The sequence below is a fragment of the Colletes gigas genome, unplaced genomic scaffold (assembly GCF_013123115.1).
Source record: "Colletes gigas isolate AHSC1104 unplaced genomic scaffold, ASM1312311v1 Colletes_gigas_Sc00001, whole genome shotgun sequence".
In the NCBI taxonomy this organism is placed as follows: domain Eukaryota; kingdom Metazoa; phylum Arthropoda; class Insecta; order Hymenoptera; family Colletidae; genus Colletes; species Colletes gigas.
Genome location: NW_025106630.1, coordinates 7,440,521 through 7,461,962, shown reverse-complemented (window position 1 = coordinate 7,461,962; position 21,442 = coordinate 7,440,521). Strand labels below are relative to the sequence as shown.

Below are 21,442 nucleotides of genomic sequence, written 5' to 3'. Positions count from 1 at the left end.
CAATGGAAATGTTTGTATATTCTCTAATAGAAAATGACGATAAATTTTCAAAAATTCAGTCGAGTAAATTTCTTACAAGTTTTATTAGAAATTACGAATGGGTCATTTTGGTTTGGTAGTCAATAGAACAACAATTATAGTGTATTTATTTGTACCAAAGGAATCGAAACGATAGATACGCGAAGAAATGTATAATGCAATGGAAATGTTTGTATATTCTCTAATAGAAAATGACGATAAATTTTCAAAAATTCAGTCGAGTAAATTTCTTACAAGTTTTATTAGAAATTACGAATGGGTCATTTTGGTTTGGTAGTCAATAGAACAACAATTATAGTGTATTTATTTGTACCAAAGGAATCGAAACGATAGATACGCGAAGAAATGTATAATGCAATGGAAATGTTTGTATATTCTCTAATAGAAAATGACGATAAATTTTCAAAAATTCAGTCGAGTAAATTTCTTACAAGTTTTATTAGAAATTACGAATGGGTCATTTTGGTTTGGTAGTCAATAGAACAACAATTATAGTGTATTTATGTGTACCAAAGGAATCGAAACGATAGATACGCGAAGAAATGTATAATGCAATGGAAATGTTTGTATATTCTCTAATAGAAAATGACGATAAATTTTCAAAAATTCAGTCGAGTAAATTTCTTACAAGTTTTATTAGAAATTACGAATGGGTCATTTTGGTTTGGTAGTCAATAGAACAACAATTATAGTGTATTTATTTGTACCAAAGGAATCGAAACGATAGATACGCGAAGAAATGTATAATGCAATGGAAATGTTTGTATATTCTCTAATAGAAAATGACGATAAATTTTCAAAAATTCAGTCGAGTAAATTTCTTACAAGTTTTATTAGAAATTACGAATGGGTCATTTTGGTTTGGTAGTCAATAGAACAACAATTATAGTGTATTTATGTGTACCAAAGGAATCGAAACGATAGATACGCGAAGAAATGTATAATGCAATGGAAATGTTTGTATATTCTCTAATAGAAAATGACGATAAATTTTCAAAAATTCAGTCGAGTAAATTTCTTACAAGTTTTATTAGAAATTACGAATGAATCATTTTGGTATGGTAGTCAATAGAACAACAATTACAGTGCGTTTATTTTTATCAAGGAAACTGATAAAATTTGTTTCCCTCTGACTTGCTCCAAAAATCTGACAATCATAGTGACTGTTGGAATTATCTAATCAAGGTTTGACTAAACTATTCGATAATACTATGTTGCAACTGTTCGCAAATTCGTTGACAGAGCAGCATGCGTAAAGTCGAGCGTGCATGACTCTGTAAAATACATATTTATATTCGTACAACCGAGCGTTCTATCGCAAGCCGCCAGAGGTTGCATAGAACCATGATTGCATGTGTTAGGCTCACATGCTGGTAGGGGGGAACATCGAACAGTTTTATCACACGACAAACCAGTCCCACCTACACACGCTGACGTGTCACAGCCACGTGTACGTGAGCCTCGCTTCGGGCATCTTCGTGAATTAGAGAAAGATGGCCGATATAACAGTCTCTTTCTCGCTCTCGAAGCAGCTGAAATACGCGAATTTCGAATAGTTTCTTTAAATATCGTATAAAATCGTTGACAATAGTAATCTTATACACTGTGTAAAGGTAGAAAGACTGTTCCAAGTAGGTAAATGGTACTTCTGATCGAGATTGAAACTCCTGTGTCAGCTGGTTGAAGCAGATCGTTGCTCAGCCGCTTTGAGAGCAAGAGGGAGAGCTCGTATGCATGTTCTCTCTCGAATTTCCGAAGCTGCACGAAGCTCAGGTGCTCACGTACACGTGTCTGTGCATCGATGTACGTGAGTGGAGGGGCAGTTTGCTCCGGGCACCGGTCTAGCCATCTGGTAACGCAACCATCGAACGATGGTTGGATCCTTACTTAAAGCAACTGGTTCGCGAACGCGGAATCAGTAGTATTCGAGAGTTTGTCGATTCCAGTCGTCTGCCAGTGTATACCCACAGAAACCACCGTGAGTGCGTTTATTTTTCCAGATATTTCTCGAAACTTTTCATCGTCACGAATAGAAACCGCCCGGAAATTTCGCGTAAACGCGACGTCGTAGTTGGCCTACTTTACGCCTCGGAGAATTGGAATTTTCGTGCAGCTATCTAAAATCGATAGGCGTAGTTTCGTTCCTTCCAATTTTACCGACCGCTATATCCGTGTATTTGTTATATTATAGCGTACCTAACAACGGTAACTCGGTTTAAAATTAAGTATCAGAATTCGAAAATGGTTGCCAAGTGCCGGTCACCGGTGACCACCGTGACAGCTAACGCGTCAGCTTCGATTTTCGCTGTATATAAACGCGTTCTCGATACTTACTCACATTAGAGTGCAAAAGAGAGGAATATTCGACAGTCTGATCGTGTATTTTCCGTTTTATATAGTTCCAAACTATAGCCAACTGATCGTTTAAAAGTTCATACCGTCAACCCGTTAATACGATTAGTAAATATTAAGTATTTCGAACTGGATAACCCAGGAAGCCAATGAAGGTGATAATTTCGAATTTGTAACCGATTTCTATTTGTCCCGTATGTATTTGTTGTTGCTCGTTAGTTTCTGTCGTTAAGTTTACCGCAACGAGGTCACATTTTTTTCAGCCGGTTTATTCCTACTGGTTCCACCCGTTAATTAACTTCAATGCCGTGACTGTTAACTACAACTATGCGATTCCTAGTGACGACACTCTGCAAATTGCCCCTCGCAGATAGCGTAAAATGTTCTCGAACGATGTACTGTCATTGATTGCGTAACTGATTGAAACATCTCCGGTCCCTCCATTGGACGGACGGTCTATGTTTCGAACACAGAATCATCTACGGGGTGTCCAGTTCGAAACGAGCCCGTTACTTGACGAATAAATCGAGTATGATATTGCAAAAAAAAAAAAAAGAAAGGAAAGAATAGTACAGGTAGCCCTCCTATAACACGGTGGATAGGTTCCTAGAAAATGTCGTGTTGTGTGAAACCGCGTTATACGAGACCCAGAACCAGTATAAAAAGGGGAGTTCCGAAAACTGATTAAAAGCAAATATTTTTTTTTAATTCTACAGAAGCATATTATTTTAATTTAACGCAATAATAATTTAATAAATTATAATTATGTATTTTCATGTGAAGCCACTATTGTTCATTATTTTAAGGTAATTTAAAGCTGTCAATTTGACGGATGTTCCATATTTAAAATTGCAGAACGCGTAAATGTTATTTATTAACAACTTATGTTGAATTTGATGGATGCAATGGCATGAATACATATTCTAATTAAAAGAAAAATCGTAATCGTCAACATGAAAGGTATTAATAAATATGCGATCAATGCCCGTAAATCTAGTGTTAAATATGTTAAGCAAAAATCATGTTATCGTGTTATAGGAGGGTTTTTGCAATTTATGAACCGTGTTATAGGAGGTCTTTATTTACAATCTCAAAACTGGTAACAAAAATCAGATTTTTGCAATGGTAATCTAACGGAAAGATAAGGAATAAGCAAGTGCCGGTCACCGGTGACTCCCATGGCAATCAACGCGTTATAAAATTGGGTCATCTATTTCGAACAGTATACTCTGTGTAATCATTTCTATCGCGTTGAATGATCGATGGCTCAGTTCTTCGTTCTACGATCGAATTTTGATAAAAACGACCGTATAATCGGCAAACTAACTGAGATCGATCGAATGGACAGCGTGTAGATACATTTAAACAGAGTCATTACGCATTCGGAGCACTCTTTCGCGTTTCGTTGTGCAACGTTAAACTTGGCGCCCGTGCAGAAAATTTAAATATGTTAATCGGAATTACAAAGTGGTCGGACAAGTATTACAAATTTATTTTCCTTTATCTCCGCGTTTCGATTCATCGAGGGGACGAATATTCACGAAAACTACGTGCCATTGAAGTTTTCAAGAACACCGCCGTAAACTGTTCTTTACCAGAATTTCCATAATTAAAAAATCGTGATATTCTATGCAGATAATGACTACCTACAAGTTGACGTACTTCAATGTCACTGGTCTTGCCGAGGGCATCAGGTTCTTGCTTCACCAGAGCGGGATCAAGTTCGAGGATAAAAGACTCACCTTCGAGGAATGGCCAGAATACAAGCCTAGTAAGTGTCCCGATACGCCATGTTTTTTATGGAGAACCTTAGATCAGCCCTTGACACGACTGCAAATAATTTTAATCATTCCCCCATGCACTACGAAACGCAACTAACGTTTGCTCGAACTTAAGGGCCCTTTTCGCCGAACAGCAGCTAATTGTTTTCTCCCCCGCAGAAATGCCAATGGGCCAGGTGCCCGTTTTGGAGATCGACGGAAAACCTTACTTCCAATCCAAGGCAATTTCCCGCCTGATCGCCAGAAGGAACAACCTCTACGGCTCCAACGACGTCGAATCTTACGAGATCGACGCCATCGTCGACACCTTGGACGATTTGAAAATAGGTGCGTATCGCCTCCCGTTCGGTTTCGAAATTTTAACGAACGATAAGGAACTTTTTCGTTACGATCCCGACGATTTTGCAGGATTTACTCAGTATCATTGGGAACAGGATGCTGCATTCAAGGCGAAACTGAAGGAAGGTGCGTTCGCCAAGGCACCGACCATCCTTAGCAAGCTCGAAGAGAAGGTCAAGAGTAACAATGGTTACCTTGCAAATGGAAAGGTGATTATTTTATTTTTAAGTTGAAAGAATATTATTTCTGCGACACCCTGTATGACGATCAGTCGTTTCCTGTTACGAGACACCAGCACGGTTTTTTCGTTCAAATCTTCTTAGGATTAGAATGCTCCGAGGTCGTCCATCGCGAACGAGATTAGTCTATCTCTCGACAATTTAGTACCGAATGACTAATTCAATTACTGCGAATAGTGGCGGATGCGCGTCACACCGATTACGAAACGTCTTTTCTTACGTTTTCTCCGCGCGAATGTTTTTGCAAATCGAGAGGACGAAATTTCTATGACAAACGATTTCGAAACTGACGTTTGAATTTGTTTCAGCTGTCCTGGGCAGATTTATTGTTCACCACGTACACGGAACTTCTGTCGAACATCATCGGGGAGGATCTGAACAAGGATTACCCGGAACTGAAGAAACTGGTGGAGAAGGTCAAAGCTCTGCCGAAAATCAAAGCTTACCTGGACTCAAGACCGAAGACCACCCTGTAAAAACATTCGACCATCTTTTCAACGCGTTTGCGATGCACGAACAAAAACAATTCGCAGCGTCGGACCCGTTGATTCTTTTTTTTTTTTTTTTTTATTACTCACAAGCCGCACAAGATTCCAAAGAAGCTATACAACACGTTCTATCTTACAAATGTTACGCCGAGCGTTTCAGCGACACGCGTTAACAGAGAATGTACAAAAATAAATAGAGAATTCAATGTACGCGTCTCGGTGTACGAAGAAAGTGTATTGTTTCAAACATCGATCAATATAAAAGAAGAAATAAATTTGTACTTAACTTGTAGCTTTATTCGACGAGAGCGTTTCACCTAACGCGAGCTTCTCGAACTGTTCCTCGTAGGTCTCGACGATATACTGTACGAAAAAAGCAAAATCTCAAAGACAGATATGTAAGAGTCCGGCGTGGAGTTGTACAAGGGGGCCAAATCATATCGATTTTATTTCGGGAAGAGTAAATTTTAAAATCGTTCGTTTCGCATAAATACACACTCGCGATAAATAGTCCCTTAAATTCCCGCTGAGAGTTCCAGTCGATGCGATCGTAGACTCTTTCGAACGTGTTCAAGTCACCTGTATTTTTTAACGATTCGAATATTAGAGGAAAGTCAGCATCATTCGATCTCTCTGCGCGCTCGAAAAGATCGGATTCCGATCCGGAGGAGATCGAACAAGGATCAGACGCTGTCTTCCGGGAACGAGCGTCAGGTGATCTTGTCGCGATTTAATGTACTCATGTATTGAGCCAATTCCGTGCCAGTGAATTCGGTCTCGTCTAGATCCTGCAAGCTGGTGTTGCTGATGGTGTTCGAGCTCTCGATGCTCGGGTGGCTTTGAAATCGTGACGGAAGCGCGCTGGCTGTTTCCGGTTTCGTCGAAGGGTTGGCCATGATCTTCGGTTGCGGTTGAAACAGCCCTTTGGTACCGAGCCTCAATCTTTCCGCCAGTACACCTGTTTCAAACATTCCAATAATCATTCTGGGAACAAAAATTCCTGATAAAAAATTTCTTGATCGTTAACATCGATCAAAAATCGAAAAGATGCTTTAACTATAAATACATGAACTATTATCGGATCCACGAGCGAATATATAAATTAGTTAAAAAGGTACATATATCTCGAGCAGCTAAACGTTCTTCCGGATTCCTTTTAAAACGATCTCGAAATAGGTGAGTTTCCAAATAATATGTAGCCTCGGCCATCCATCTAGCACGGTGGAAAGCGTCACGGATCCTACGAATAGTCCCATCGACGAAAATAAACATCGGTTCCGAACGTCTGCATGGACGATGTCGAAAATACCGTTTAAAGAATTCAGGAATTATCGTTCCCACTCTTGCACTTTAACAGAGATAATAACTCGAAAAGCAGATAACGTGGTTTATACGTTAGCGACTGGCTCTTTGAAGGCGGTGAAAGGATTACACAACGCGTGTAATTGCAAAGAAAATTTTGAAAGGATCTCGCAGCTCAAGTTTCCATCTCTCGAAACAAATACTATTTTTCTTTTCTTTTATCGATAATCCTTCAGGAAGTTGCTTCGTGTTTCTTGGATATTAAGCCCTTTATATAGGAGGCGTGTGTACAGGGCTTTAAAACTTTAACAGCAAAAGGGTAGAGTCGACCAAGTCTCTGGAAAGGGGCTTTCAAGCATCTTATGGTTTTTAACGAAAAATCGCGAATGCAGAAAAGCAGACTTACACTGCACTTTAGCTCTGTAGGCGAGAAAGATAAAAATCTTGTTTGCAACAGCACTTGGGAGTCAAGATCGTGTTATTTAAGCAGCCCTCCTCGATCAGACGGAGAATATTCAGAGTTGTGGTAATTCTGGATCTAAACCCGTTGTTCCAGGAGGTAGATTAAGCGCTTGTCAACTTCAGATCGAGTGTGGTTATTGGCTTAGCAGCTCGAGTATGCTTAGAATTAGTGTCACAACGTGGATAAACATCAAATATATATGGAACGACCCAAGAGAAAATGTCTTTGCTCGCTATAGCACCTGGGAGTCAAGATTGTGTGTTTAAACACCCTTCCTCGATCGTACGAAGAATATTGAGGGTTCCTGGTAACGTCGGGGGGGGGTATATAGATCTAATAAACGTTTAACAATCACCGAAAGTGACAGCCCTCGCTGGACGTTGGATCCTCAACAAGCAGTCGTTGACGCAAGCAGCGGCGACGTTGTTGTTGCCCTCGTTGAAGCTCTTGCCGATCGAGGTCATCAAAGTGAGCTGGCTGGTGCTCGATCCTCTGGACACGCTCCTCCCGTATTTCCGTGAATTGATCCTGCACGCCTTCGATCGATGATCCTGCTCCTTTCGTTCCGGGAATCCGTTCAATTCGGTGGCGGTGGTTCGTGCCGCGTTCGACGGATTCTGGTTCTCGTCGCTGACGGAAATCGACGTGGAATTCTGACGGTCGTCCGCCTGCCTGGTCACTGCTCTCGGGTACCTGGAGAGGCTGCTGTACGTTGGCTGTCTGGGAACCGACTTCCGGCTGGACCATTTCCATCCGCAGTTATTCGACAGCATCGACTGAAAGTTAACTTTAGTTCGTTCAACCTACTCCGTCGTACTCGATTTCATTTATTGGAATAAAAACTAATCGTATAGATAAAACAGATGAAAGCGTTAGAAGTCATCGAGGATGAAAATAAATAACGCGAGAGACCGGTTGTATTTTTTTTAAAGTAATCCTATCTCGAGTGGTGGTGAATTTCCAGATAAATTTAATACGGGGAAACGAATTTATTTGAGACGGTTTTCAAAGAGGTCTTCGGCTGCCGTAGGCCTCCGCTGGGGATTCTCGAGCGATAACTTACCTTGAACGCTTCTCTGAATTTGTTGGACATGATGTTGTAGAGAAGTGGATTCACCGTCGTGGAGAGGTAATAAAACACTCCTGACATGTACGTGAGGATGGTGTAGACTATTACTAACGCGTGTTTTGGTTCGGTGGTGCTGCTTTGCGCGTACACAGCCAACAGCCTCTGGGCGTGAAATGGCGCCCAACAGATGAAGAACGCCGCCACCACTGCAACTGCAAACGGGAATACTTTTACAGCGTGGGCTTTGACCTTTTCGAGAGCGATCGATTTACTTCGTAATGGACTACTAAGACGTTCGAGAGATCCTCGTGCTCGAATAAATTCAACTCAGAGATATTCGTTTATAATAAACTCCATTCTGTATCGAAAGTTACGAATAATAGTCTCTTCAAAAGTAAAAATTTAAGGCAAATTAGATCGATAAAATGTCGTCCAGTTTGTCCAAGAATTCGTCCCTTTTAATTCAAGCTTTATTCGAAAGAAATCCGACGCTTCTACGCCGAGTTACGGCTACTGTCCATATTTGGAACCGATCGAGAGAAATGAATGGAGATTGGCACGCAGAGATTCCTGGTAATGCGTACGCACAAAAGAAAAAAAACGTAAACAATGGCGCTTACGAGCTACGCGAAGGAGCGTGGGAAAAAAACTGTCTATAGAGAAAAAAACGCGGAAGCAACTGGCTCGGGAAACCATAGGCGTAAGGACAGATTATTCTCGATTTCTCCGTACTTTCGCTGGTTTTCCATTGGCGTAACTACCACTTTTTTTTAGTCGCATTAAAAATTTTATTTCGACTCTCCTTTGCATCTGAAATATAACAGAGATCGGTACTTACGATCTTCTCTTAAATAACCTTGCAATTTGGTGCAACGATAACGACATTGTTTCGAACGAACAGCGCGCGTAAACAGGCTCCAATAATTGCATTCTATAGTTTCGAAACCACCGCGCTTAACACCACCTGCGATCTCGGTGTCATTTTCGCGTCGAAACTGATGTTCGCCGAGCACAGAAATTACAAAGAGGCGAATAAAACGTTGCGCGCCTCTGTAAATAAAGAATGCGCTCGCGGAGATCCACGAAGACAGAAAACGCGATCGACTGCAACGCGTTTGCTCTTTGACGTCCCCCATTTTTCGTAACGGTTACTTAGCATCACAAAAACCGCTCATCCGTCATTTTCAATTCTCCCGACGCTGAAATACGATCGGTCATGGCGATACAGTGTCTCGAAAAACGCGCTTCCGCCGTAAATAACTCCCGATCGCGATAAAGTGTATCGCCGCAAAAATAATCTGTCAACAAGTTGTTGGTCCTCTGCTCGTTCAATAAACTCGTTCACCGCGATTATTTTCTACCTTTTCTACAAGTTATTGAAATACAAACGGTCCGGAGTCTAAAAAAATGATTTTAAAATATAAAACAATGGAAATAGTTCAAGCCTCGGGCGATCGAGGAAACGTTGAAATGGTATTCCGTCGAGGAAAACGAGCACAAGGAAAGCTTGATGCGTGTCAAACGTAGAGAAAAAGTTCGGTAAGCTTGTTCCGTCCGCGAGAACGATTTATCGTTGTTTCTTTCGAGTTTCATTTCGCAGTTTTTATTTCTGAGAATAGCCGACGGAAGTTCTACTCGTTGCCCACGTAGCCACGGTAATTTTGTCGCGCGACGGACGAACGCGACTTTCGTAATTAGCAACGAAGCCGTTTCGTGACCGGGTTTCTCTCTGTGTCTCTGCTCATACAGATTTCAGACGCTCGTGAACTTGAGAGTATATAGAAACTGAAGGATATTTCCTAATATAAGTGTCGCTACACCCCTGGGGGACGATATCTTACAAGAGGGGCGCGAAATAAGATTTTTAATTTAGAAAAATGCGGGTGAATTAAATCCCTTTGTTCGTTCAATGGCCACAGTGGAATATTTATCTCGTCCCGTTTCGGACCATTCACGAATTCACGAGACGAGAATTTTAATTTCAAATCGGCCTTCGAAGATGGCTGTCGCTTTGATTTCTCTGTTTCGACACGACACGATAGGAACAATAGTGACCCTGCTGGGCATCGCAAATTTAGCTGTCGGTCCGTTCGACGATGTTCGACAGGAGCTACGTGGGAGGAAACCCCGTTAGGATGCTACCGATTCCAAGCAAAATGTCACCGAGAGTCTTGCTTTTGTCCGGGAACACCTGCGTCGAAGATCCAAGTTTCGACGAACGAGACGTAAATTTCATTTGTATTTAAACGATGGTAAAAGGTGCCTGCATGGGAGGAAGCCAGTTAGGAAGCCACCGATTCGAAGCAAAACGTCATCGAAGCGCTCTGGACCGATCAAAGTAAATTTAATTTGTATTTTATCGGTAGAGAGGGTTATTTTCGCTGTTCCGTCGACGCTTTGATACTCGAAAGAAGCAAAGAGAACAGTGGTTTTCGGTAGTGTTTCAAGCACATCTAAACGTTAGGATACGCACACGCGACTGGGTTTATTTTCTCCTCGGATACTCGACAAGGAACGATTTATACAGTCCTGGCGAACTGTCAGCAGCTGGAACGTTGAATGCAGTCCGTGTCTGGTGCACGCCATGCGAGACGCGCGAGTTTCGTACGATCCGAATGGAAATTGTTCGCGTGTTCACCCGACAATAGACAGGAGCATTAAGAAAATACACAATTCCGCATTACGAACGACGCTCGAGGATGGTCGATGTTTTCTACGCTATTCTTCGATTCATTCAAAAAGACCACAATCTACAGACGGAAACCTCCGGTTTTACCAACGTGAAATATGAATCGCCGTGTTATCGTCTGGTCGCTGGGAGACCAGTTCGAACGCGTACCGACGATCGTTCTAGTTTTACGTAAGCGGATCGATCAAGAAATAGATTGTATTCGCGTGCAGCGCAGCAAAAAGTTATACAAACCGTGATTGCTAGTGTACGGCCGTAAATAGATGCCTCTGAATGGCTGTTGTTCCACGGAGGTTCGATCGTCTCGAATTAATTAACACCGACGAAAAAAGATCACGTTCGTAGCCAGCGGCGATAAGTTGCAGCTAGTTTTTACAGCGCGCGCGGGTTCACGAAACGATCGCATTGCGGCGGCAAAACGACGGGCGTAATCGATGATCGCGGAAAGGAGCCCAAAAGAGAACAGGTACCACCGATAATGCAACGGTACCGAATTTACGAGTGCATTGGGGTCACTTATCTTCATCCCTGATAGCTGTTCGCCATCGGTGAGATAACCGTGGCAAAAATCGCGGCCGTCACACGCCGGGAATTCAACCGCAGGATAGATTTTCGCGTGCCGAGCGGCAGAAAATGTAAAACATTACCGCGAAATCGAGGCTCCCCGTCAGCCGCGGGTCATATCGACCATTTTTACGCCCGATATCGGCCCTGGGAGTAAATGACGCACTCTAGATCCTATCCGTTATCGCTTGCGTTTTTCAAACCAGCGTCAAATTAATTTCCACCGAGCGAAATGGAAAACCGCCCCGTATGACTTTTATAACGAATGTCTTCGAAAATTGAAAATATTCCGAATAGAAATGGTAAACGGTCGTTGAAAGCTTCTGTCTCGCGGATTAAAAAATCCTTTAACCCCGTATTTACTCGTAACGCAGAACTGTCTATCGTACCAAAGGGTTTTGCATTAAATACTGATCTTTTATTATCCTCGAACGCCTAACTGGGAGGCGGGATAAGCGTAGGAATCCGTGGAATTCGTTTCCTTTTTCCGCGGTTGACGCGACACGCCCGCGCCGAAACCCAGCGTCCGATCACCTCGAAGAATTTACGAGGCGACGCCACTTTAAAATTAAATCCGATTTACACGCGACACGCGAGGCGTCGTGGGCTTCGAGACGTTTGTCGACTGCTGTACGCGTCACGGATCGTAAATCCGTAACTATAAACAAGACAGTCGCGGACAGTTTACAAAGGGAAACGTTCGGTTGATCGAAATCACCAGATGAACAGCGAGGGGGCGGGAGGACCGGTAACTTCGAATCAGGTCGACGCTTATCAAGGACGTTGCCGGAGATAATAGAAGTTTAAGACGAACGGTAGATAGGGTCGAAGGTAGTAGGATCTACGACTGAAGCAAATCAGCCACATGTGCGATGGTTTGTTTGAACTCCTTTCGAAGGCTATATTTAAACAACCTCGAAATCAAGAACGATAACAGCAGTTAACTGTTTTCGAAACTGGGATGGAGAATTCTACAGAGTGTATGATTTTTATTAACGTTGTAAACCGTATGAAATTTTTCATCGCCTCCTTCCGCCTGTCTGTCTGACAGACGCTGTTCACGTTCTACTTGCTTCTGTAATATCGTTTCCCCTTAACCAGGAAGCGATCTTTCTTTCTCGTTGCAATATGCATATTACACTGTCTTCGTTCAGACGACCGTGATAGATTTACCTCGCTTATTGCGCTTTTACCGAAACCCTTTGTAGCGAGGATCTGTTTGCTCAACGAGAACCATCCCTTTTCAGAGCCACGTTAAATTTAAATTTAAAACATATTGATTTTTTGTAGGAAAAACGTACCTTCTCTCTTGCCACATGTACGTTCTACACAGATATTTGATTAAACTTATGGAGTTTTTCGAAATGTACATCGAGTAAATCATTTACATTTTGTAAATCTCGGGGGGAAAAAACATAAATTATCGACTTAGCGCGTAATAAATGTTCGATGAAAGATGGCTGGTATAAAACGAAATACGATACGGAGCATATATGCTCCCAACCGCAGTAAACGTGTTAAATATGATTGCAGACAGTGCATAAATACACAAGGCATAAAGTAATCAGGGGGATCCTATTAACGCGATGGGATTTAATTATTTTTACTACTGCGCCCAGCGCGCGATATAAATTATTTTTGCGTTCATTTGCGTTAGGTTATTTCTATTTTTCTGCGATGATGTTGGATTCCATTAACACGGAATATAAACAGGAAAGAATATTCTCGTTAAAGTAGATCAAGATCTTTCATTGGGATAGTTACATTGTCAAAACACTAGAGGCCATAAACAGATTCCGATAATTTGCCGTGAAATTTATGAACCGAAGAAACTCCCCCGGCGTTAAACTTTACTATCGTCGTATTTCAAACTTTACGCGATCCAAAGACGACTCGGCACCTCGCGGTGGGCCTTCCGACAATGCAAATATAGTTATCGTCGCGATAAGAATGCCACGATTTTCAAAATTATGGTGGAACGTCGATTGCAGCACCATGAGTTCTACTCCAACGCTGTTCACGCTATAAAAAATTGTCTCGTAAACAGACACAGACGAACAGATAAATTCTTGGAGAGGGTTTCCCAAGGAAAAAAGAAACGGTCAGAAGTGGCAATTGTCTGTTTCGTCCGATTAAACGGAGGCAGGAGTCGACGACGTCTTTAGGAAGCGTCGTATTCCATCGAGACGAAAGTTTCGCTACGTCTTGCTAAAGGAAACGAACCATGAATAACACGTTGAACGTTCCCGATCCTTTGCTTAATGTTTCAACTTTCGACACTCGGATAATACCGAAAAATCGATTTCGATATCAAGACGTGCTCTCCAAGGGAGGATTGAATTTCTCTCCATCGACGATAAGTGGACTCGAGAAAAGTTCGAACCGCGTAGAAAAATCCGTGTCCCCGCATTCGACTATCCAAAAATGGATTTAGCGTGTTCGACCGTCCGCGCCTATTCTTCTTTCCGTTCTAACGAGCGAGCATTTGTCGCGCGATTGCAACTGAAAATCGCACCTCGAACGTTCCATTGCTCCGATACGATTTCTGTATTCGAATACGATTCGTGGCACGTTCTTTGGACACTTTTATTTAACAAGAGCAACTCAAGAGGATAGTTGATTCGAATCTCGTAAATTCGCATCGTTTACCCGGATAAACTATGCCTCGAAATGTTTTCTATTGCGACGATACTCGGAAAGGTAGGCTCGTAAAATCGCACGATCCCTTGATTTCGGTCAGTTTATGGGCCTTGGCGGTTATGGTGTTCGTGTTCGACTCGATCGACGGCGATATCGAAGAAGGCGAAACGATCCACGACCGCTCGAAATGGAACGAGCCGATGAACGCGTCCCTTCGATACACCTCGGACCGAATTCGAAGAATTTTCCTTCGCTCTGCGGGATAATTTTCCGCCACGAACGAATTCCGCGACGCTCGATCAATATCGAGGTCAGTGGATGCGATTAATAATGTCGATGAAATGATCGTTCGCTCCGTTAGCGGTATTTCTGGTCAGCTTGGAATTCGAAAATTCCTGCTCCCTGTTTCTTGCGATTCTGATTTCCTTTCGACAGCTCTTCATTTATTATTTCATTAAAAGTTGATAAAAATACAGGGTGTTCGGCAACCCCTTCAAAAAATTATCACGAGAAATTCTAGAGGCCAAAATAGAACGAAAATCAAGAATACCAATTTGTTGATGGAGGCTTCGTTACATAGTTATCAACGTTTAAAGTTCCGCCTGTACTGAATTTTTTTCTCGAAAGTGGGTAGGATTTCGAAACTATGTTTATAGACCAAAAATGATTATAGTTGACCCATGCAATCAAAAATAATTTTTCCAAAACGATTTGAAATTTTTTGTTCCGTCAAAAAATTTCACACCTTCTCGAATTTTTTTCTAGGAAGTGGGTAGGATTTCGGGGATATGTCTATTGACCAAAAATGATTATAATTGACCCCAGCAACCAAAAATAATTTTTCTAAAACGATTTGAAATTTTTTTTTCCGTCGAAAAATTTCACAAATTCTCGAATTTTTTTCTAGAAAGTGGGTAGGATTTCGGGGATATGTCTATCGACCAAAAATGATTATAATTGACCCCAGCAACCAAAAATAATTTTTCCAAAACGATTTGAAATTATTGACTAACTTTTTAACGAAGCCTTAGTCAAGAAATTGATATTCTTGATTTTTGTTTTCTTTTGATCTCCGGAATCTCCCATTATTTCCCAGGTGTGATCGAGCACCCTGTATATGGAAAGTAGTGGACATTCTACATTCCATTTTAATGAAAGAGAAATTAAGTAAACATTTAAGGGGAGCCCAAACGCGGTCAACGTCGCTTTTTTCGTTAAAGCTAATTTTGTTGATTGTACACTGTGTGTTTGTTCTTCCCGTCGAGACGTTAAATAAATATATATATACAGCACGGTCATCAAATTAGGTTGCTCGTTCGATTACCATTTTATCCAGTATTATTATCGAGTACGAGGGTAAAGAATTTCCAGAGAATTAAACCCATCGGCTCATCTTTATCGATTCGCTCGTCCGTTAACTAATATTTCATCCTCGACGTTTTTTGTCGATTAATCAAAGCAAATACCGTGCTCCGTCTAGTTCCTTTTATTACCTAAGTTGCTCTTAAACGTTAGCAACAATCCAGGAAACGGAACGAAAGCATCCGGACCCAATAAATTTCACGTTCGGCCAAAAACTGGCATGAACGTCCGTAAAGACACGTATCCTAGAAGAATTTATCGCGCAAAAAAACTATTTTTACGACGTCGTAAAGCAACAAACCCTGCTTCTTCCATGGACTACGTCTAGCCAACTCCTCTTGACATTCCCAAAGTTGGGCAAATAATAAGTCAAACGTATCTATCCGACTATCGGCAAGAATTTCGTGAAGGTGTTGTTTCTCTTTTTCCATCCTCTATAAATCAAAGATGATTCCACGGTCAGTTATCGTTAAGTTTCGACAAACCGGTTTCTTAAACGATCCTCCAGAAAAATAGAAATCATCGAGACAAAAATTACGACCAATTATACAAGCCCCGAATGGACTCGGTAATCGATTTCCTGCGCCATTCTGTATGCTAGACATTTTATTTCCAAAACAACGTTACGTCAAGCGAGGGACGAACAATGATTTTGTGTTTGGAAATCAAGTTGAACGATGGAGCAATTTTACATCGACCCAACTCTGTTTTCTACTGCCTGAAACGAGGGTCTAGTCTGCATTAAAACGAGTTAGACGTAGCTTTAGAGTGCCAACAACGAGGTCCACCGGACCCCCAGTCTATATTCTCTTGTTTATATCTTTCGCGTAGAGTGGCATACGGGTTCCTGTCTCGCCAAGAAAAGTGTCCACGGCGTGACCATTATGATTGATGCCGTGTCAGCCTCTATACACTCGAGGAATTGAAATAGCGTTTCTATAAAGTCTGTGGTAGGTTCAATTTACGATCCATCACGGCGTCGAATAAAAATATTGACACAGTCCGTGTTACATGATACAATCGCGCGTAAATCGGGAGAGAAATCTACATTTAATCAAATCTCGCGTTAAAATTCTTGAGCCTCCAAAATTATCTGTGCAAAGAATCTTTGAATTCCACGTAAAGTATCCTTTCTATCGCGATGGTAGATGTTTGCGAGGATTGGAGTAGACACACCCAGTCCTTGCAAAGATTTAATTTAACTGCGCGTCCGTGGTGTTGTAAGAAATAAAGAATAGGATCGAAAGTGACATTTTCGCTCACCCAACATGCGAACCACGTTTCTCTGGGCGGAGCTTTTCCCTCTGCCGCTGTCACAGTGATTCAGTCCGGCGGGCAAGTGGTTCCTCTTCACGGCGGCCGTGAGCAGCCGCGATTTTCTCAGCTGGATCGCGATCAGGACGTAGAGAACCGTGATGATCGTCATTGGCACGACGAAGAACAGCATGGTCGATATCTCGAAAGCGTGGTCGATCAGGGTCCACTTCACCGAGCATCTAGCGCTGTCCGAGATCATCGAACCGTTGCTGTAGTCGTAAACGATGCCGAATTGGTACGCCTGGGGCACGGCCAGGCACAACGCCAGCAACCAAATCACAATCACGAATTTTACGGCCCGTGACAACTTCGACATCGTGTGGGAGATTATGGGATGGCAGATCGCGACGTACCTGAAACGTCGAAACGAAAAATCGAAATTATATTCGAACCTACCACGAAATTTTCTGAACCTGTCGTTGTCAAATTTAATGGACGAAATTACATAGGATGGGTCCTGAGTAAATAGTGGATCGACAGAAGCTGGGATAATTACAATTTTCAGCATCATTTTTAAATAAAATACCGATCTAAATTCCCGTGCAGAATATTTTGCAGTCGTCGGTAGTAAAATACGGATCAATTCCGGTGCACTTTTATCCCATGCGTGTAACAACAGCGTTAAAAAATAAAAACGAAGGCTTCATTTTACGGTGAAATTGCTTTCATTGAATTATAAGCTTGCAACAGCTGTTAGTTGTAATTACGGTTCGAGAATCGTTGGCAAAGCTGACGCGTGTCAACAAATTCGACGCCACAAGGGAGACACGGGGGGAAAAAAGTCACGGGAAATAAATCGAACGTCGGAAAAATGAGGTTTGCGTTTCCCGGATGTATAAACAAAATCGACGCGTGATCGTTCGCCCGTGAAAAACATCGACTTTCAATAAGCGTTTAATAAAACTTGGAAAGGGTCCGTTTCGATATATTCTTTCGACTCGACGTTCCATCGTTATCCAAAATAGAATTACACCGGCGTTTCTTTTGTTGCGAAACGAGGGTGGACGTTATGCTCCCAGAAATAAAAGGGATCGAATAGCCCGAAAGAATGCGACAAGTTCCCGTCAATCAGGAAGGGTTACGGTTCAACGAACCTATCTGTACGTCAAGGGGTGTAATCGTACACCTCGAATGCCTGATGCTTTTAGAGAAATATTATCCGCCTGTAGGGAACGTTAAACGCTAATAACTTATGGCGAAGATTCGTCTCATTTTGGCCTCTAGAATCTTCCGTTAAAATTGTTCACCCTGTAAAATACTATTTTCATTATCTATTAACGAGTTCGAAATAAGAAAAGTCTCCGTCGAAAGAGGAGTACAATTAAACGGGTACAATCGATCGCGATCGCGACAGTTTCGACAGAGGTGCAGGACGGGTCGAGGGTTAAAAGGGGGTGGGCCCATTCGTTTGCCCGTTTCGAACGTCCCGTGGCATTCTCGAGATCCTGGATGGCCATTATTCTCCGTCCAGGGGCCGGTCGAGGGCGGTAATTCAAAGTCGTCACGTACCTCTCGACGGTGAAGGCGGTGATGGTGAGGACCGTGGCGTTCGCGGACGTCTCCGCGGCGAAGCTCTGAATAATGCAGAACGCCTCGCCGAACACGTACGGGAAATGGGACCATATGTAGTACATCTCCGGCGGCAGGCCCGATATCAGCAGCAGCAAATCGGAAACGGCCAGGCTGAACAGATAGTAATTGGTGGCGGTGTGCATGGACTTGTTACGCGCGATCACCACGCACGTGGACACGTTACCGACCACCCCGGTAAGGAATATCACCGCGTAAATGATCGTGATCGGTAACACGATGTACAGGGGGTCGCGTCGTGTCGAGGAGTCCTCCTGCTGCAGGAACAGACCGATCGTCAGATTATTGACTCGCTGGGCCCCTTTCAGGGTATCCACCGACGCGTTCGAGCCGATAGAGATCATCTTGGAGAACAGATCCGGACAGCTCGAGGGCGAATTACCGTTACGATCGTTTTCCTTTATGGAACTTCGTGGCAACCTCGACTTACGACCACGTAACAGCGACGTTCATGGTGCAGTTAGGCAACACGATCGCTGTATACCCGTTTCGAACCAGAAAGTTGCGATTTACCAGCGGTGTAGGTACACGTTCTTCCGCACGGGAAGCGTAATCGTTGTGCAAGTGGATCCCGTGTGATCCATCTTGAAAAATATCCTCGTAATTGTCGTTCGAGACGCTCTGCGGCGATTCGGTTTGTTCCGGCCAATTTGAGCCCGCAGCGGCGCGCGGATGGATCGATCCGACTTCTGAGCCCTAGGGACGGACGCAGAAACGCTGGACGATCCTCGACGTCTTCGAAAATAGTCACCGTCGATCGGACGGTCACCGCGAGAAATCGTCTTGTCGTGGACGGGGCGACGAAATGGTGGCCGTTGGGCTTCCGTCGAGCATATTAATAGAAAATCACCGGGGCGATGAAACGGGTTTATTATGATGCGCCGTCAGCATGCGGAAACCACCTTCCCGTGACGCTCGATCCCTCCGGACGGAATTCGGGAATTGGATCCGTCCTCGTGATAGCGACGACACTGTCGCAGATTTCGACATCCGAACTTGGATGGCTTTTCGGGAACGTTTCTGCCACGGAAACTTTCCTTTCTTCGCGAGACGATTAATATAAGTTCCTGTCAATTGTTACGTTGATCGCGAGGTCACCATCGCGGAGTGTTTACGAGTCGTAATGGCTATTCGATATCCCGTTCCGAGTCGAACTGAATATCGTCGGTGCAATTAAGTTACAACCAGATCCAGTTCTAGCTGTATCGTCTTTCTTTTTAAAATATCGGCTCTAGATTTCCTAACGAGAATACTAAAACTTTGTACTGTCCGCGAAAGGGCATTTTGCCAAGGTTTACATCTCTAGCAAACTATTGTTACAACGGCGCAAGAATTTTTCCAGAGACTCGTTATAACCGACGTACGACGTGAACGAAGCATCTTTAATTCCAGTATTTCAGTAAATTTATGGCTTCGTAATCTGTGGCGGATTGATAAAGACGTAATCCGGACGATTTCGCTAGTTTTAGCGAAACGAAACTGAAATTTGAGTTGCTCTTTTGGGGCATGTATGCACGATAATTATCGATCAGCAATAGTTAACTCGATGTTGTGGCTGCCAATATCAACTTCTATCGAGTAACGCAACAATCACGCCATTCCGTTCATTGAATTTCCAGCATGATCTTTCCACTCCTTGCAACGACGATTCGATATCGAGTCGTCGACTCGATCGCCGCATGACTTTCGTCGATTATTTATCGAACACGACCACGAACGCGGATAAAAGTATTTGTACGCGATTCGAGCTTTCGATAGTTTTCTCCTTCGTAACAGTTAATTTTTTATTACGTCTACTTTCTCTGGTAGGGACAGCGGGTCAATCTATATCTCACGACGTAACGATTCATCGAGTACTTTATTTTAATGAAGTTCACGATAGATAGTCACGCCTCGACTGTGATTTTCTCTTCCACAGACGTCGACACTAAAATACATTGACGTATCGTCCGCACCGGTTAATTCACTATTATTTAAACTGTTTACCGCACGGTTTTGTTGCTGCGTCCGTCGATGTTATTTAATTAAGTTTCAGAGTCGTTCTTCTCGCGACAACGATCCCATTTTCCGCGAGTGTCGTTCGATCGTTCATCAAGCTGACAACACTTCCGATCGCTCCGATTTCACCCTGTTCGATCGAACCGCGAGAGTTCCGAGTGCATTTCGGAGAAGAAGCGTCTGTTTTGTCACGCGGTGTACGCGATCAGCCCGTGGTTCGCCCGCGACTGAACATCCTTCGACGATCCATCGAACCGACCGTCTGCCAGAGGAGCGAGCGCGTGTCTGTTGGTGGCACGTTGAGTTTAATCGACGCTGGAACGGGTTGCGGATTGATTTGCGCGCGTCACCGGGTCCCGACACTATTTCGAGGCCCGAGCCAACCCGCTCGCGACCAAACACACCAATTTACGGGCCTCCGACGGGCCAAATTTGAAATTTTACAAACCAACCACTCGAAAACACGTAAAACATTTCCTAGGTCGTCTGCCATTGTTTTGCAACTAAGATCAAACTCGATGGGTTGCGAAACTGTCTAAATCAGAAGATCCTTCGAAGATCGACCAACAAGATGCAGCAATCATGCGTTTCAACCGACTCGAACGGAAGAATAACAGTACACTGTCGTTGCTGACACGATAAATGGGATCAATTATCGAACAATGCGTCGATTTGAAAGTCTGAACAGCTGAATTTCGATTCTGGCCCGCCGCGTGTCGCCGCGGAACGATTTTGTAATCGGCGTTGTTTCGTGAACGTTAACCCTCCGTAACCTCGCGTGACTCTCGAATCACTGTACTCTTATCTACATTTTTCAAACTCGACTTAATCCTGTTATCAATGCGTATCAACTGCGGTTTTAACCCTCGTGTCAACAACCAAAATATTCACGGAAACCGAGCAGTATAGTTGTTTCACATCTCTCGGTGTATACATTCAGCTGTTTAAACGCGTTTACATATATTTTTCAAACATCCTGTATATTTTGTTATCTCGAACGCTTGATCCAAAGTATGGACAAACTCTTCGCAGATTCGCGAAAGAACGAATCAGGAAGCGTTAGAAATTTATTTGGTAGCGCATATCGAAAGAAACGGAGACTGTTGCCGCGTTTCACACCGAAGCTCTACGAAACGAAGCCAAACATCGCGTTCGTTTATTGCTGCGTTTCACTACAATGCTCTGGATACGTTTGCAGAAGGTACTGTTC

At 43.0% G+C, this 21,442-nt stretch overlaps 2 protein-coding genes across 3 annotated transcripts; one reads left to right on the top strand and one right to left on the bottom strand.

Moving 5' to 3' along the window:
- Positions 1–1,873: 1,873 nt before the first annotated feature.
- On the top strand, positions 1,874–5,519 carry LOC122397057 (glutathione S-transferase-like). 2 transcript variants are annotated; one of them, XM_043395894.1, is made up of 5 exons: positions 1,874–2,017; positions 4,027–4,162; positions 4,332–4,499; positions 4,581–4,720; positions 5,059–5,519. In XM_043395894.1, the coding sequence occupies exons 2-5, from the start codon at positions 4,030–4,032 to the stop codon at positions 5,224–5,226; spliced, it is 609 nt and encodes a 202-aa protein (XP_043251829.1). In that variant the 5' UTR covers positions 1,874–2,017; positions 4,027–4,029; the 3' UTR covers positions 5,227–5,519. The 2 variants fall into 2 exon arrangements, with proteins under 2 accessions (XP_043251829.1, XP_043251837.1); XM_043395902.1 differs by having other exon boundaries at positions 1,894–2,021.
- LOC122397049 (pyrokinin-1 receptor-like) lies at positions 5,248–20,485 on the bottom strand. Its single transcript, XM_043395880.1, has 5 exons — positions 18,154–20,485; positions 16,591–16,997; positions 8,067–8,284; positions 7,359–7,779; positions 5,248–6,196 (listed from the first exon to the last, which is right to left on the bottom strand). Exons 1-5 carry the CDS (start codon positions 18,576–18,578, stop codon positions 5,949–5,951), a joined length of 1,719 nt encoding a protein of 572 aa, XP_043251815.1. The 5' UTR covers positions 18,579–20,485; the 3' UTR covers positions 5,248–5,948.
- Positions 20,486–21,442: the final 957 nt, after the last annotated feature.